The sequence below is a fragment of the Sinocyclocheilus anshuiensis genome, unplaced genomic scaffold (assembly GCF_001515605.1).
Source record: "Sinocyclocheilus anshuiensis isolate Anshui unplaced genomic scaffold, SAMN03320099.WGS_v1.1 scaffold510, whole genome shotgun sequence".
Lineage (NCBI taxonomy): Eukaryota > Metazoa > Chordata > Actinopteri > Cypriniformes > Cyprinidae > Sinocyclocheilus > Sinocyclocheilus anshuiensis.
The window spans coordinates 6,148-23,771 of NW_015542360.1; the positions used below are offsets into that span (position 1 = coordinate 6,148).

The 17,624-nt window shown below is 33.2% G+C and overlaps 1 protein-coding gene across 1 annotated transcript in view; it reads left to right on the forward strand.

The window, feature by feature from the left end:
- The first annotated feature begins 1,783 nt into the window (after positions 1 to 1,783).
- Positions 1,784 to 17,624, forward strand: part of LOC107691887 (metabotropic glutamate receptor 7-like) — a 120,753-nt gene continuing 104,912 nt past the window's right edge. Inside the window, exons 1-3 of the mRNA XM_016490717.1 lie at positions 1,784 to 1,802; positions 1,903 to 2,038; positions 2,470 to 2,624. Coding sequence (XP_016346203.1) covers positions 1,784 to 1,802; positions 1,903 to 2,038; positions 2,470 to 2,624 — 310 coding nt within the window. The remainder of the gene's footprint in view (positions 1,803 to 1,902; positions 2,039 to 2,469; positions 2,625 to 17,624) is intronic.

The following is a 17,624-nucleotide window of genomic DNA, read 5'->3' on the forward strand; positions in this document are numbered from 1 at the left end:
GCCCTGGAATCGCAATGAACAACCCCTATTCTGACATTCATTCTGCTCTGTGGGATTCGTCTATCTCAGAATGGCAGAACAGTGTGAGCTTCCCCAGTGAATATTCCCGATAATGGGAAAAATTCCCATGGCTAAGTACACTGTGCAGTGAACGGGAACACAAGAGCGCGGCTGTGGGATTTCAGCGAGACAAACAGGGAGTGATGCCAAGTTCAGCGCCTCTCTTTCCAGAGCAGCCAGCGTACTGAAGCAGCTGCCATGGGTTTACGTCGTTTGTCTGTCCTTTTTTATCGCATTTCCGATCTTCTGATGCCACGCTCATAAAAGCGACTCTCCAGGGCAGCGGGCACGGACTCAGATATCGACACTGGCCGTCTAATAAATCACCAGAGAGATCTGGAGTCGTCATCGACCTGCAAACTATAAAAAAAGATGAAGTTGTATTTCACTTTTGCTTACATCGTTACCAAACAGCGTTGAATTTTGATGTTCCTAAGTAGAGCGATCCTGTCTATCATGTTGAATATTCATATTTAATGGGTGGATGTCTTGAAAATGGTTGGTAGGAAAGAGTGACATATTCCATTTCTATCTGATTCAAAACCTGAAGAACTGTTGATGGATTTTGACAAATCCTAACACTTTTTCTTGGCAGGGCTGTTCAGGACGTTCCTATGTGATATCCATCACATATTTGCAGGTCAGGGGTCTTAAATAGACATCGCCCCAATGTATAAATATATAGCTTCTTGTGTCATTCTGGAAAGGTCGGTTTATGGTTATAAAAATAGAATGTAATAAGCATTAGAGGATGTTCTGTGTAGGTTATATTTAGGTTGTCATAAAAATAACTCCCTTCAATGTTCTATGAAGGTTACTTTAGAATTATAGAAATACAACCTAAAAAAATAAGCATTACAGAATGTCCTGTAAGTTAAGTTGTCAAAATATAAAATAAATAAAAAATAAAATAAACAATCCCTGCAACATTCTGGGAAGGTTAGTGTTTGATTAGATAGACAGTCAGTCAGACAGTCAGTCAGTCAGTCAGTCAGTCAGACAGACAGACAGACAGACAGACAGACAGACAGTCAGACAGACAGAATATAAAATAAAATAAAAATCCCTGCAATATTAATTTATGGTTACAGAAATCTCAACTAATAAGGTAGTAACAATAAAACCTAAGAAGAAAGAAATTAAAATGATGATGATAATAATAATAATAACAATAATAATAATAATAATAACATTCTGTATATGTTCTATTTATGTTGTAAATAAATAAATAATAATCTGTATAGGTTCTCTTTAGGTTGTAAATAAATAAACCCTTCAAGTTTAATTTATGTTTAGAAAAAATGATTATATTAAGGTTATAAAAATAAAATCCAAATAAATAAATGATAATAATAACAATAATTACATTCTGTATAGGTTATCTTTAGGTTGTAAATAAATAAATAAATAATAATCTGTATAGGTTCTATTTAGGTTGTAAATAAATAAACCCTGCAAGTTTAATTCATGTTTAGAAAAAAAATATTATATTAAGGTTATAAAAATGAAATCCAAATAAATAAATAAATTCTAATAATAATAATAATAATAATAACATTCTCAAAGGTTCTCTTTAGGTTGTAAGTAAATAAAGCCCTGAAATGTTCTGTTTTTGATTATAAAAATAAAAATATTTATAAAAAATAAAACCCAAAATATAACCATTAAGGAGCACTCTTTATACGTCATCTTTAGGTTGTCACAAAAACCTCCCAACAACATTATGGAACCGAACGGGAACCGTATGCCAACATTAGAGAAAAGTTCTTCCTTTTTTTTTTTTTTTTCTTTCCCCCGGCATCACCGGCTTCACTCACGGGTCTCTTTCTGTTCTTTCTGTAGGTGGAATCTGCATCGCTCAGTCCCTGAAGATCCCTCACGACCACAAGCAGGCTGATTTTGACAAGATTATCCGACAGCTGCTGGAGACCCGTCATGCCCGGGCGGTCATTATTTTCGCTTACGACGAAGACATTCGGTAAGCTGTTGACAGGAGAGGAAGAGGAAGAGGAAGCGGAAATCGCAAGACAGAGCTATAGTAAATTTCATTTTCAAGCAATTAATTGCTCCCTTTCGAGCTCCAAAGAAAACAACATAAAAGTTCTCGATGACAACAAGTCAATACTCTATTGGCCTGAAAGCTATTACTTAGATAAAACTCAAGGGTGCACTTCAGGGCTTTATATCTTGTTTGCTGGATAAGCTCAGCCGCTTGGGGTATTGATTAATGACATCAACATATCATTCAAGCAAACCCATTGAAAATTGCTTTTTTTTTTGTATTTCATACACAATAACGATTCAATCTGGATGCTATTACAATCGCAAGCCTACATCTCCTGCGATGTTGAAGAGTCACAGAGGGCTTCGAAGTCATGGTAATGGTTTCCTGTGTGGGAATGTTTGCAGGGGGATCCTTAACGCTAGCAAAAGAGCCGATCAAGTGGGCCATTTCCTGTGGATCGGCTCGGATAGCTGGGGAGCCAAGAACAGCCCTATTCAAGGCCTGGAGGACGCCGCCGTTGGTGCCGTCACCATCCTGCCAAAAAGAGCCACTATTGCTGGTAAGATTGATCAGTTTTGGAGACGATTATGCTGATGATTTTTAGGGAAGACCAGTGTCTCTCAGTGTTGTGTGACTTTCAATGGCTTCATGTGGGTTCAGCGGTTGTGATGATGGGGTGCTAAGACTTATTCTTCAAGCGTCAAATTTCTTGACGCTTTTCTTGAGAAGCTGTGTCTTTACATTTAGAGGTGTTTCATCAACTGCTGGCACTTTGTGTTGATTTTAATTATTTTGTACTGGCGTTTTTGTTATAAACTACCATTCAGACATTTGGGGTCGGTAATAATTTTTACTGGTTTTGAAAGAAGATTCTTCTGCTCACCAAGACTGCATTTATTTGATTAAAAATACAGTATCTACAGTAATATTATGAAATATTATTGTAATTTAAAGTAAGTGTTTTCTATTTGAATATATTTTAACATTTAATTTATTCCTGTGATGCAAAGCTGAATTTTCAGTATCATTACTCCAATCTTCAGTGTCACATGATCCTTCAGAAATCAGTCTAATATGCTGATTTGCTGCCCAATAAACATCTTATTATTATCAATTATCATTAATTATTAACCCCGCCATAACTAGAAAGTTTAAAAGAACAGTATTTATTTGAACTTTTTTATTTTATTTTTATTTTATTTTATTTACTTCTTAGACATAAAAATTTTTTGGTAAACAATGTCTTTACTTTTCACTTTTGACCAATTTAATGCATCCTTGATTATCAAAAGTACTGATTTCTTTAAAACAACAACAAAAATGCATATTTCAGACCATAAACTTTTAATACTGTAATAATATATTTTTTTTTTGTTATTTTAATAATACATTCAACATTTATTATTGCAAATAGATTTTATTTTAGATTTTTTTAGTTTTACCTATCAGACCCAGACTTTATATCTTAATATATATATAGTGGGTACGAAAAGTATTCAGACCCCCTTAAATTTTTCACTCTTTGTTATATTGCAGCCATTTGCTAAAATCATTTAAGTTAAATTTTTTTCCTCATTCCGTACCCACTGTATATATATATATATATATATATATATGTCAATATTACAACTCTCCTTCAATTGCAGTGACATTTTAGCAAATTATTGAAAACAAATCAATATATTATTTAATTGTGTATAGCATATAATTAGCCTCAGCATGACAAAGGAGTGAGATGTTTTATTTAAAAAATGTTAAAAATCTCATTCAGGTGTGGTCACATTAGCAACATTTTGGTGAAATTTCACAAGCAAAAAGGGCTATTTTCTATTATCAATAGTGTAGATTCATCATTTACACAGAAATAACTTTCAAACCTAACTTTCAATTAGTCGTAACTTCCAATCTGCGTGACCAACCTGTTGAGGAAATATTTTGCCTGCGTTCAAAACTCCATTTTGATTCCTATTGAAACTAAATTCTGAATGCAAAATTTTGCAGAACAACTGCAAATGTGACTTTTTTGAAGAAATACTGAGTAAATTACAGAATTCAATTCATGTATATACACCACTGGACATTTTTAGATCAAAATAAACAAACTGTGAAAGTGTGCGTTCATTCCACAGGCCTAAAGTTGAAGAAACACCCTATTTTTACTTGATCGCACAAGCGAAGTTCAGTTGCTGCTTGCAGTGTATTCCTGTTCAGAGTTGAATGGATGGAAGGAACGTTGCTCTAATAATAGAAAATCATCTCCCTGGTGTCTTCGAAACTGTGTCACGTTTGATAGAGATGGCACCTGGTGCACGTGGAGACCGAACCGAGCACAACGGTGTCCAAAGGCTTCCGAGCCGATTCGTTTTGCTCACTGGAGATTGTGAACCCTGGATTGTGAGGCCTGGACACAGACTGACCCAGCTGGCATGCTTCTCCGTCCAGCACTGCCATGGGCTTCATCCGAGTGCCAGATTAATAAATGAAAGGCCCTGTGGTGTTATATTTTGTGGCGGACATAAACTAATGATATAAAGAGCCCTGTGGATGAAGGGGGCATGTATGGTGCAAAAAGAGAGATGGATCCTCTGTGGAGAAAAGGCCTTGAGGTCTTACACTCTCCATGACAAGGAAGCGTCCTGTTGTTGTCGCATTAAAGGAGTAATTCATCCATAAATAAAAGCTCTGTTATCTGTTTTACACACTCTTAACGTTTCAAAAACTGTTTCCTTATGGCAGTAGTTCAAATTCATTGGTGTCATTTTATTTTAGCACAACCGTGAATAATTTGTGAGATTATTGGCAAATAATATCTTAAAATACAGTCTTTCGATTGATTCAAAGCTATTATGTTGCTTCACATCATGTCACTTGTAGTGTAGTGTTGTATAATGGTATACTGTAAAGTAAAACAAATATATAAAAATTCACTAAAATAAAATAAAATAGAAATATTGGAAATGTTTTGACCACTAAATAATAATAATAATAATAATAACAAAACTACTAAAACTTGAACTAATGGTAAAATAAACACTGAAAAAAAAAAGCTAATACAAAATCATTGCTATTGTAGTATTGATGATTATTTTTTGTTAATATTTTGAACAATATTTTGCTTCAATATTTTAATTCATTTTCATATAAGTTAAAGTTTATATTAACATTGTGTTGTCTTTTTGTATGTTTTTTAAAATGTCTATAGTTTTTCTTAACTTTTAGTTTTTATTTTCAGTGATTTACTTTGTTATTTTAGTACTTCAACTTAAACTAAACAAAATGTTGCCTTGTCAACTAGCTGAATTAACTTTTTTTATTAACTAAATTTTATTATTTTTTATTATTTTATTAAACTTTTAATTTATTTTATTATATTATTTCAGTTAATGTTACTTTTATTTCAAGTAAAGTTTTATTTATTTATTTATTCCTGTGTAGTTTTAGCTAACAATAATAACCCTGTTCAAAATATTAACAATAGTATATAAATAATACACAAATAACGCTGGTGTCATTTGAGCTTTTTGGTGTGTATTTTGCCCTTATATGAGGAGCATGCATATTCTACATTGTTGACAATGTACATTCTGAGTGAAATATTTCACTTTATATAAAAACCCTATAGCAGAGTTTGAATGGGAGAGCAGATGTGTTCAAACATAAATGCTTTAATAAAAATGCTTTCTGCAAAAAAATTAAATAAATAAATAAATCAACAATTTCCACCTTCCCGTGTGTTTAAACAACTGGTTTTCCGTTCTGGAAAATGTTATCCTTGATAATTCCATATTTACATCTTCACTCCTCCCGCCAGCTAATCTGTGCGATGCAACGCTGCAAATCTAAATCGTGTCACACAGTGCAATGCATTTTCCAGGTATCCACGGGGTTATGATAGCATCTCTTAGCTTGCGCTTGCTTACGCTGTTTGCCATTTGCTGATAAGTGCGTCGAGCGGTGCTTTGCCGGGTCGAGCAATTGCCCCTGCATTTCACAGCAATGATGGAACAATTTGAAAGGCACTCGTCAGGGAAAGCATCACACTTACAGCTTTATTGTGCTCTTTGAAAAAGACATGTGAAAACAATTGAATGTAGTTTTGCCATGAGCTGCAGTCATATAGGGAGTTTGTCTTTCCACAGGCAGCTCGCGAGAAACTCACAACTCCATCCTTTTCATTTACCTTTCCCTTTTTGAAGTCAAACGATGTTGTCTTTCTGGATCGACATGAAGCTCGAAGCAATTCAGATGCTTGTCTTTGATCTGATGTATGTGAGTGTTGGTGTACATATACACAACCTGATGATCTGAAGTGTCTTGTTTTTATTTATGGCACACAGTAGACTAAACATGCCACCCTGACAAAACAATCTGTGAATTAACTAGACCCACTTCTAAAAATGTATATTTTGAGAGTTGCTTTTAACTTTGCCATGTTGTGACAACAAAAAATAGCTAGTTTTGAAATACAATGACTTTAAAACCAAGAAGAAGCTTGTGCCAACCGGTTGCATCAGCAGTGGACTGAACGAATGTACAAGCGATAAGCGGTAATCCTCCTATAGCTAACACCCACTTTACTGCCTTTCAGCAAATCACTACTGGGCAAAAGTTACATCATCTGTTTAATATTCAAGAGCCAAGCTGGTTTACAATGTGTCCCCACTATTTTTGAGTTTGGGGAAAATTGTGTAGGAAGATTTATTTATTTGTTTGTAAATAAATAGTTTATCTGTTATACAAAATCTAAATAAATCAATGTACTACTTCACGTTCTCTTCCTTCTTTCTATTTGTTTATATATGAACTAAATATATGTAAAATATGTAAATATAACTTAAAAAATGTAATTGTTATTGTTAATCGAAATAACATAATAAATATTAGAATAAAATATTAGATGATAATTCAAAACTTAAACTTTAAAAACTTCAGTTAAAACTTAAAATTGAAATAAAATAAATATGTTACTTAAGTACAAAAATTACTAAAACAACATATGTAAAACAAACTAAAAGTAAAATGAAAACAGAACACAAGTAAAGCTGTTTTTTTTAAATAATAATAGTACAATAAATGTTACAAGAAAGTAATCATTAGTATTATTATTTATAATTAATCCCAAATAGATTTTGACTGAAGCTTTTCCTCAAAGTTGTCATATTTAAGAAAGTTTTTTTGAGTCAATTTATGGGGAGAGAAATGTATTTTTACATTAATAAATATGATCTAATTACTGTATTGCTCAATTATTATAAATATACCATTGCTAAAGTATTCTGACGTTTTATTTAAAGTCATTTGCCATTTAGTTTCTACAGTGGGAACAAAGAAACAGCAATAGTATTTTCTTGCAACACATAGCAATAATATTTGTTTTATTTACAACTTTGAAAAATATGTTTTACAGTGTAGGGTGTAACTAGCTAGGTGCCTAAGGAAACACTACTAATATTTCACACCTGTGGTACTCAGACAGAAGCAATGTATCTTGAACCTTGAAACCTTGTTTTTAATCCATCCTCATAAAATTAGGAAAAGTCGAACAGAGCTTGAGGCCTTTCAAACCCCAAACAGAACCTAAGGGTGAAATTAATTTCTCATCTTTACTTGAATTATTATGAAACCATCACGGGCTAAAACAGCCTATAGCTGTGTAGTGCAATAGCTACTCGTTCACCAGTCAGGTAACTCGTGCTGAAATCTAGCTGGCAGCCTGTCAGCAAAGATATCTCTTCAGGAACAGCCCAAGCGCTCCAATGTGACGAGCACTTAGGGAATGGCCTAGAGATGCTAGAGTGTGATGCAAGGATAATCATTGGAATGTCAGTCCTGCCGTTTAGCTACTAGACTATAAATGCTTTTAAAGATGAGTTTTCCATTAACAGCAGCTGTAGGCAGCTGTTAAACCAATGGTTCTTAACTGGGGTTTTGCGTCAGAACCCAAACTTACCTAGTGAACCTACACATTGGAAAAATGTAACCTGTATTTAAAGTAGTCCGGTGTCGTATTTTCTTTTTCCATGCAAGGCTTTATTCACAGTTTTTAAGGATCCATCACACAACCTTCAATATCTTGCTGGTTTTGCTAGCTTCTACCAAATTAATGAGTAAATGAATGGATGAAATAGCATGGAGTTTGAGAGGAACGTTTGAAATTTACAAGATATCAAACAATTGAATGTAGTGTTGCCATGAGCTGCAGTCATATAGGGAGTTTGTCTTTCCACAGGCAGCTCGCGAGAAACTCACAACTCCTTCCTTTTCGTTTACCTTTCCCTTTTTGAAGTCAAACGATGTTGTCTTTCTGGATCGACATGAAGCTCGAAGCAATTCAGATGCTTGTCTTTGATCTGATGTATGTGAGTGTTGGTGTACATATACACAACCTGATGATCTGAAGTGTCTTGTTTTTATTTATGGCACACAGTAGACTAAACATGCCACCCTGACAAAACAATCTGTGAATTAACTAGACCCACTTCTAAAAATGTATATTTTGAGAGTTGCTTTTAACTTTGCCATGTTGTGACAACAAAAAATAGCTAGTTTTGAAATACAATGACTTTAAAACCAAGAAGAAGCTTGTGCCAACCGGTTGCATCAGCAGTGGACTGAACGAATGTACAAGCGATAAGCGGTAATCCTCCTATAGCTAACACCCACTTTACTGCCTTTCAGCAAATCACTACTGGGCAAAAGTTACATCATCTGTTTAATATTCAAGAGCCAAGCTGGTTTACAGTGTGTCCCCACTATTTTTGAGTTTGGGGAAAATTGTGTAGGAAGATTTATTTATTTGTTTGTAAATAAATAGTTTATCTGTTATACAAAATCTAAATAAATCAATGTACTACTTCACGTTCTCTTCCTTCTTTCTATTTGTTTATATATGAACTAAATATATGTAAAATATGTAAATATAACTTAAAAAATGTAATTGTTATTGTTAATCGAAATAACATAATAAATATTAGAATAAAATATTAGATGATAATTCAAAACTTAAACTTTAAAAACTTCAGTTAAAACTTAAAATTGAAATAAAATAAATATGTTACTTAAGTACAAAAATTACTAAAACAACATATGTAAAACAAACTAAAAGTAAAATGAAAACAGAACACAAGTAAAGCTGTTTTTTTTAAATAATAATAGTACAATAAATGTTACAAGAAAGTAATCATTAGTATTATTATTTATAATTAATCCCAAATAGATTTTGACTGAAGCTTTTCCTCAAAGTTGTCATATTTAAGAAAGTTTTTTTGAGTCAATTTATGGGGAGAGAAATGTATTTTTACATTAATAAATATGATCTAATTACTGTATTGCTCAATTATTATAAATATACCATTGCTAAAGTATTCTGACGTTTTATTTAAAGTCATTTGCCATTTAGTTTCTACAGTGGGAACAAAGAAACAGCAATAGTATTTTCTTGCAACACATAGCAATAATATTTGTTTTATTTACAACTTTGAAAAATATGTTTTACAGTGTAGGGTGTAACTAGCTAGGTGCCTAAGGAAACACTACTAATATTTCACACCTGTGGTACTCAGACAGAAGCAATGTATCTTGAACCTTGAAACCTTGTTTTTAATCCATCCTCATAAAATTAGGAAAAGTCGAACAGAGCTTGAGGCCTTTCAAACCCCAAACAGAACCTAAGGGTGAAATTAATTTCTCATCTTTACTTGAATTATTATGAAACCATCACGGGCTAAAACAGCCTATAGCTGTGTAGTGCAATAGCTACTCGTTCACCAGTCAGGTAACTCGTGCTGAAATCTAGCTGGCAGCCTGTCAGCAAAGATATCTCTTCAGGAACAGCCCAAGCGCTCCAATGTGACGAGCACTTAGGGAATGGCCTAGAGATGCTAGAGTGTGATGCAAGGATAATCATTGGAATGTCAGTCCTGCCGTTTAGCTACTAGACTATAAATGCTTTTAAAGATGAGTTTTCCATTAACAGCAGCTGTAGGCAGCTGTTAAACCAATGGTTCTTAACTGGGGTTTTGCGTCAGAACCCAAACTTACCTAGTGAACCTACACATTGGAAAAATGTAACCTGTATTTAAAGTAGTCCGGTGTCGTATTTTCTTTTTCCATGCAAGGCTTTATTCACAGTTTTTAAGGATCCATCACACAACCTTCAATATCTTGCTGGTTTTGCTAGCTTCTACCAAATTAATGAGTAAATGAATGGATGAAATAGCATGGAGTTTGAGAGGAACGTTTGAAATTTACAAGATATCTGAAATGTTTGCTCCTTACTTTATAAGACCTGTACATGGGAACAATACATATAACCACAAATTAAGAATTTGCTTCCACAACTTAATTATTTGTTGCCATGTGTTATGGCTGTATTAACTTGTTTCCTCACTTTGGTTAAATCATGGTAAGTTGTACTAATTCATTGCCTTGTTGTGGCCACATTGTACTAATTAGTTCCACTGTTTTAGTTAAATCATGACCATGTTGTACTAATTCGGTCCCTTGTTTTATTAAATCATGGTCACAGCACAAATTGGTTTCATTATCTTAGTAAATTCGTCCCATCATTTTAGTAAATAATTTCACTAATTCATTCCATCGTTATAGTAATCAGTGGTCACGTTTCACTAATTCATTCCATCTTTTTAGTAAAGTGTGGTCACGTTGCACTAATTTGTTGCTTTGTTTTAGTAAATCGTGGTCATGTTTCATTATTTTGTTTCATAATTTTAGTAAATTAATTCCCTCATTTTAGTAAATTGTGGCCACATTTCACTAATTCATTCCATTGTTTTAGTAAATTGTGGCCATGTTACACTAATTTGTTTAATAATTTTAATAAATTTGTTCCCTCATTTTAATAAATTGTGGTTGCACTAATTAGTTGCTTTGTTTTAGTAAATCATGATCACGTTGCACTAATTTGTTCCATCATTTTAGTAAATTGTTGTCATGTTTCACTAATTAATTCGATCGTTATAGTAAATTGTGGTCACGTTGCACTAATTTGTTCCTTCATTTTAGCAAATCGTGGCCATGGTTCACTAATTTGTTTCAGAATTGTACTAAATTCAATCCCTCCTTTTAGAAAATCGTGACCACGTTTCACTAATTTGTTTCCTTGTTTCAGTAAATTGTGGTCAAGTTTCACTAATTCGTTCCCTTGTTTTGGTAAATTGTGGCCAAGTTTCACTAATTTGTTCACTTGTTTTAGTAAATCATAGCAATGTTTCGCTCATTTGTTTTGTTTGTTATAGTAAATCATGGTCACGTTTCACTAATTTGTTCCATCGTTTTAGTAAATCATCACAATTAACCAATTCGTTCTCTTGTTTTAGTAAATCATGGTCAAGTTTCACTAATTCATTCCCTTGTATTAGTAAATCATCACAATTAACCAATTTGTTCCCTTGTTTAAATAAATTTGTGATCACGTTTCATTTCATTTCATTCCCTCGTTTTAGTTAATTGTTGCCATGTTTCACAAATTTGTTCTGTCGTAATAAATTGTGGTCATGTTGTTCATTTGTGGACATGTTAAATGGGCCATGATTTAAATAAAACGAAGGAACTAATTATTCCAACTTGGCCACAATTTACTTAGTCATGGTAACAATTTCTGAATATGATTGTCAGGTTAGCATTTGTATTATTATCATCAGAGCAAACTTGTAATGAATCATTGAATCGTGACTCACCACTCTAAATTCACCTCACAAAACGAACTTCTCAAACATCAAACTTTCTCCACCTGCTGTTACTCGGACGTTAGCATATGAGCTAGCAGGAATCTGACATTCTTGGCCCAGTCTGTAATTGGATCAAACTGTGCACAAAGCGGTTCCTCTCTGCCTTATCATGTGGCATTTCAGTCTCTTGGTTTCGTTTTAATTTGGCCATTAGGCTCACAGCTGGTGCCCAGGCCTCTGCTGTGACCTCCGACTGGGTTTGTTTGTTTGGGTGCTTATTGTGTTATGTAGTAGATGGCTCTCTAACAGTAGGGGGCCTGGAATTGTCACTCCAGGATTTCTGATTATGACCCTTAAACTCACAATGACAACCCTTTCACCATCACCACCATTACAAGAGCGAGCTTGAAAGGATTGGGTCCATTGCCGTTTATGCTTGCTTTGATAGGAACACTTACCTAGCAATACTCATATTGACTCCCCCCCGCAAATGGTGTGGATTTGGTTCTTTAACAACCTCATCATGAGATTACTTGACAAGTGCATTTTTGCTTCCTGTGTTGAAAAATTACGAATTGAAGCAGGAAATTTGGGTGGGACTTATTGATTGGCTCCTCTCCTTTTTTGAATAGCCAATAGCCTTTAGTTTACATCACAGCTATGAACTGTAATTTGCTATGTGCAATTGCTAGTCAGAAAGAGGTGATGTTAGGGGAAGGACATTCTCCTAAAGATGTAATTTGATTGGACAAATATCTGGACACGCCTATGAGTGCATGATGACATCATCAGTAAGACTATTTAAATTAATATACACAAACACACAAATGCTTGTTCAAAGCTGTACATAACACAAATGAATAGGGTGCATAAAAGAAAAAAAAATTTTAGTCTTTCTATTTTCATGTTTAATTCAATGTTTTACTAATGGATGCCCATTTCCACATCGAATTAAGTGAAAAGTGAAAGTGACGTTCAATTAATTAATATGTTAAAATAATAATAATAAGAAATAAGTTCAGTAAATTAAAAAATAAGTTAATAAAAAATAAATACAACAAAAATAGGTTTAATTATAATTTAAAAAGTTAATTGTGACTTTTTATCTCACAATTCTAAGTTTATATTACGCAATTCAGACTTTTTTGCTCACAATTCTACACACACACACACACACACACACACACACATATATATATATATATATATATAAGCTCAGAATCATGAGATATAAAAAAACTTGCTATTTTGAGATAAAAAGTTTTGATCTATCTATCTATCTATCTATCTATCTATCTATCTATCATCTAACTATCTATCTATCATAAATAAATAGAAAGATGAAGGAAATTCTAGGTCTAATTCTATTTGGGAAGTAATCATTTTGAGCTATTATCAAATAATATTTAAAAATATGCACACATGCACTTTTAATTGTATGCCTAATATGTCGAAAACTCACACAAAATGTTTCATCTCATCACATTTGGTTAGGAATTACATGATTCATATGTTCAACTCAAAGTGGCCATACTGTATTAGAGGTGGAAATAAAGTTGAGTAGTATATAAATGGGATAGTTACTAATTATTTTTTAAAGTAATTATTTTTTTTTATTTTTATTTACTAGCACTTTCTGAATAAAAGTTGTTTCAAAGTAAATCTTACACCATTTCTTTCAGTGTATCTGCTAAACAATAATATTGTTAAACTTTTAGAACTACACTTGCATAACAGCTAAAAAAAATGGCATGGACTGAAAAGCCACAGGATTAAAAAAAATATATATTTTTATGGGGTCTTTAACCACAAGAGGTCAACAACATTTATGCCACAATGAGATATATGGGACTGTGTTATTCTCTGACCCAGTAATATTGCATTACACAAGTTAAATCTACTGCGGGGCTGTTTAGTGTTAAATCTCAGGGTGATATATTTTCAGCTGAAACTGAATAATTAAGAGAGTTGAGGTTTCAATAATTCATGTCGAAAACCAGTTTTGCTTTAAATCAAATGAGCAGTGATAAACAAGTATTAGCTATGAAGATAAATAAACATACAAACAAAATGATGCTTTTGACATCAATTCACCACAAGCTTCATTTTTAATATGTTTATATATTACGCACAACATAAGTAATCACAATTCAGCATGCAAACATAATTTATTTTTATATAATTGTATTATTATTTTTTTTTTCATTATTAATATTATTATTATCAATGCTGAAAACAGTTGTGCTGATTAATATTTTTGTGAAAACATGATACTTTTTTCAGTATTATTTGATGAATTGAAATTTAAAGAGAAAACATTTATTTAAAATAGAAATGTTATTGTAACAATGCAAAAGTTACATTTTTGATCAGTTTTATGCATCCTTGCTGAAAAATGACAAATTAATAATAATAAATAATAAAAAATAATTTGTAGTAAATGTATGTAAATAAATCAATAAATATCCCACTGACCAATTTTTGAATGGTAGTATATTTAGTACATTCATGTCTAATTGTTTTGTTTTGTTTTGTTTTGTTTTGTTTTGTTTTGCACCGGCTGCAAAAAAAAAAAAAAAAAAAAGTTTAAATGGATTCTCCAGTTTAAGTGATTTAGGATTCATTACTGAAGTTTAATACTTCGAACAAACCCTAATCAAAATGTGTGAGGAATTCCGGTGCTTTCCAAGCACTAATAAAGAACTGATAAAACTAAGTAGAATATAATGAATGTGTGTGTATTTATACATACATAATACATATACACAGTACGCATACATATATTATGTAAACAAAACTTTTATTTTGGATGTGATTCATCGTGATTAATCGTTTGACACCACTACTGAATATAACAGTAAACTAATGGAAGCATTCAACATTTCGTCTACAGTTGATTGAATCAGTGCTGAGCAGAACATTTTAGCCTTGAAAAAAATATTTCTTTCATACTTGTTTTCATAGTTACTACGTATATTAATCTATTAATGTTTTTTTTTTTTTTTTCGTTAATGACACCATTCAAATGATTTGGTAAGGCAGGCCGTTTTCCAAGAAAACAGAAGCTTATTTCCTTATTTTTCCAGTTCGTCTGACAAAAACCGCCACTGAAATTATGCAAGCATGATGCTCATCTAAATTATTATCTGTTTTCTCACCACCTCCCCCAATGACTTGTTTTAGCAGAATCGATCTGAAGTTGTCAGCCCCCATCTGTCTGGAGCTCTCTACAGAGACGGAGACAAATTGCGAGTGCATCAGCCACTTGCGCTCCGCAACAACTTTATATCAGCCGCTCGGAGACACTCGAAGCGGAGTGACAGCTTGGAGTATGATCCTTGTTGATTTGGAGATCAGTTCGGTTTGCCTTTTCCCCCAACAGGCTCTGAGCAACGTTTGACCTCGGACCGTCCTTAAAATCATAGCAAGAGGCGAAGATCCAGCGTGGCACTCCAGACTCGGGCACTTTATTTGAAGCGTTGTCAGCACTAGCGATTGTCACCTGAGGTTTCTTGCATGGCTTGATGCCACGAGTTAGGATTTCTGGCTGGAATGGTTCTTCTTGAGACGTTGGGATGTCTAAAAGCTTGTGTGTAATGTTTTATAAAGCGGAACGGCGTAGGCCTGCCTGAATTAATCTTCCGTGGCGATGCCTGTTGAAAAGCTGGAAAGACACATGCGTCTGCCTACATGCGCTTTAAAGGAACGCATGCTGGTCTTCAGTCGTTTCGGTTTAAATGTGTGCCCTAGGGAGGAATATATATATATATATATATTTCCTACATATATGTGCTAGTTTGTGTCACGATTGATCTACAGTCTCTCTCTTCTCATAAATTATCGATATTTCCAGAAACACTTAACATTTTGATCAACTTGTTGGGGTTTATTGCGCAATAATGACCAATTTCTTGTACATTCTCCCTCATAAGTAAATGTCACACACACACACACACACACACACACACATATATATATATATATATATATATATATATATATACACAAAATCTAATTTCTGCAATTAACATAATAATTATTATGTTTCGCATTGTTCTTTAACAGTTAAGACGTATTAAATGTTTAAAATGATGCCACAGATTTTACTGTAATATTCAGTCGCTATATGTACTCATTTTATTCGCAAAAATTGATTAAAATAATTATCACCTTTATTCAGAGAACTTAGCAAAAAGATGACATTAAACGAGTATTTAAAGTACATGTTAGGTGCGGTTAATCATGATTAATTACAGAAAAATGTGTGATTATGTATTTATTAATTATATACTGTACATTAATTATATTATATATTTTTATCAATGCTGTCTCACTAAGTGCAATTGTAAGATTTCCGAATGCTTTTTAAAAAGACCTTTAAGCAAAATGTCTTATGCTTACAAAAGCTGCATTTGTTTAATTAAAAATAGAAAAAAAAGCAATTTTGTGAAATTTTCTCTTTTGTATTTTGGACATATTTTAAAGTTTTATGAGTTTTCAGTGTCACATGATCCTTCAGAAATCATTATGATGCTGATTTACTACTTTAAAAAAAAATCTTAATATTATCAATGTTGAAAACATGTATTTATTTTTTTATTTTTTTCAGGAACCGTGACATTTATTTCGGTATTCTTTGATGTATCAGGACTCTTTGATGGCCTTTATTTAAAATAAAATGTTCTCTCTTTCATAATTATTGTCACTCTGTATATACATGCATTTTTATGTTTATATAGAAATGTGTGTTTTTTTTTTTATGGTTTTATTTTTATATAACGTACAGACCCTATATATACATACATATGTTTATATATATTATTGGGTCTCTCCATATAAATACATTAGGAAGATAAATAATAAATGTGATGCTGCACTTTAATGCAAGATTGCAAACTGTCTCCCCATTATTTTTTCATGTCTAGTGCTTTATTAAATGACTTCATGTCAAATCTAATCCTGCCTATGGCTTTTGCCTAATGTAAAGTGAGGAGAAAAGTCTTATTGTAGATATATTGTTAATATTCATAAAAAAGTGACGTTATTGGATGGCAAGGACAGTTCCTGAATCCCACCATGGAGGAGGTTCACGGGCTGCCTGCTCATTTCTCAGCAAACAGAGCAGCTGCTGAACGCTTTAAACAAAAGGTGAAGCTCTGAGCTTTGTCCTCCAGACACGGAGAAAATGACACAGACAGGCCTTTGGGAGTTTCTTGTGTACAAGGCTTGTGTACAAATATGCTGCAATTAGCAGAATTTATGAGCGAGCACACAGACCTGCTGAGGATCCATTTCTGAGTTGATTATGCCTGTGGAGTGATGTGTAGAGCACATTTGGTTCGAGGTCATCTGACAAATAAACCGAAAACATGCATCAATCAGCCTGAGGAATAATTTAGCTGTTAAGGCCACAGAACATAAACTGAAGAGTTTTTGAGCTCAGGTCAGTATGTTGTAGTGATTATGAAAGCTGTGGTTTATTCATAAAACATGATCAGAACAAATTTTATTGTAATTTGTCCGTAAAATCATTTGCGATGCAAAGTTTTATGTTAGAATGGTTTTATGAACTACTTGCAATTCGATCTGCTTGGCTTTCATTGGGGATTATCTAATATATATAAATATATATGAAGAGTTTGGTTCCAAAACGCGATAAACGCCATTTTAGAATGCGATACATCAGCTCAACCAATCACAGTGCACCATTCCACTCTAGACAGTAATGGCGGCGCTTTGAATACACCCGGCATCCTAGTTTTCCTCATCTACTTTGTACTTTGTGATCAACAAACAAACTTAGGGCTGCACGATAAATCGCATGTGATTGTCATGCGCATCTCGTCAGTAAAGCCGGTTCTGTGATTAAT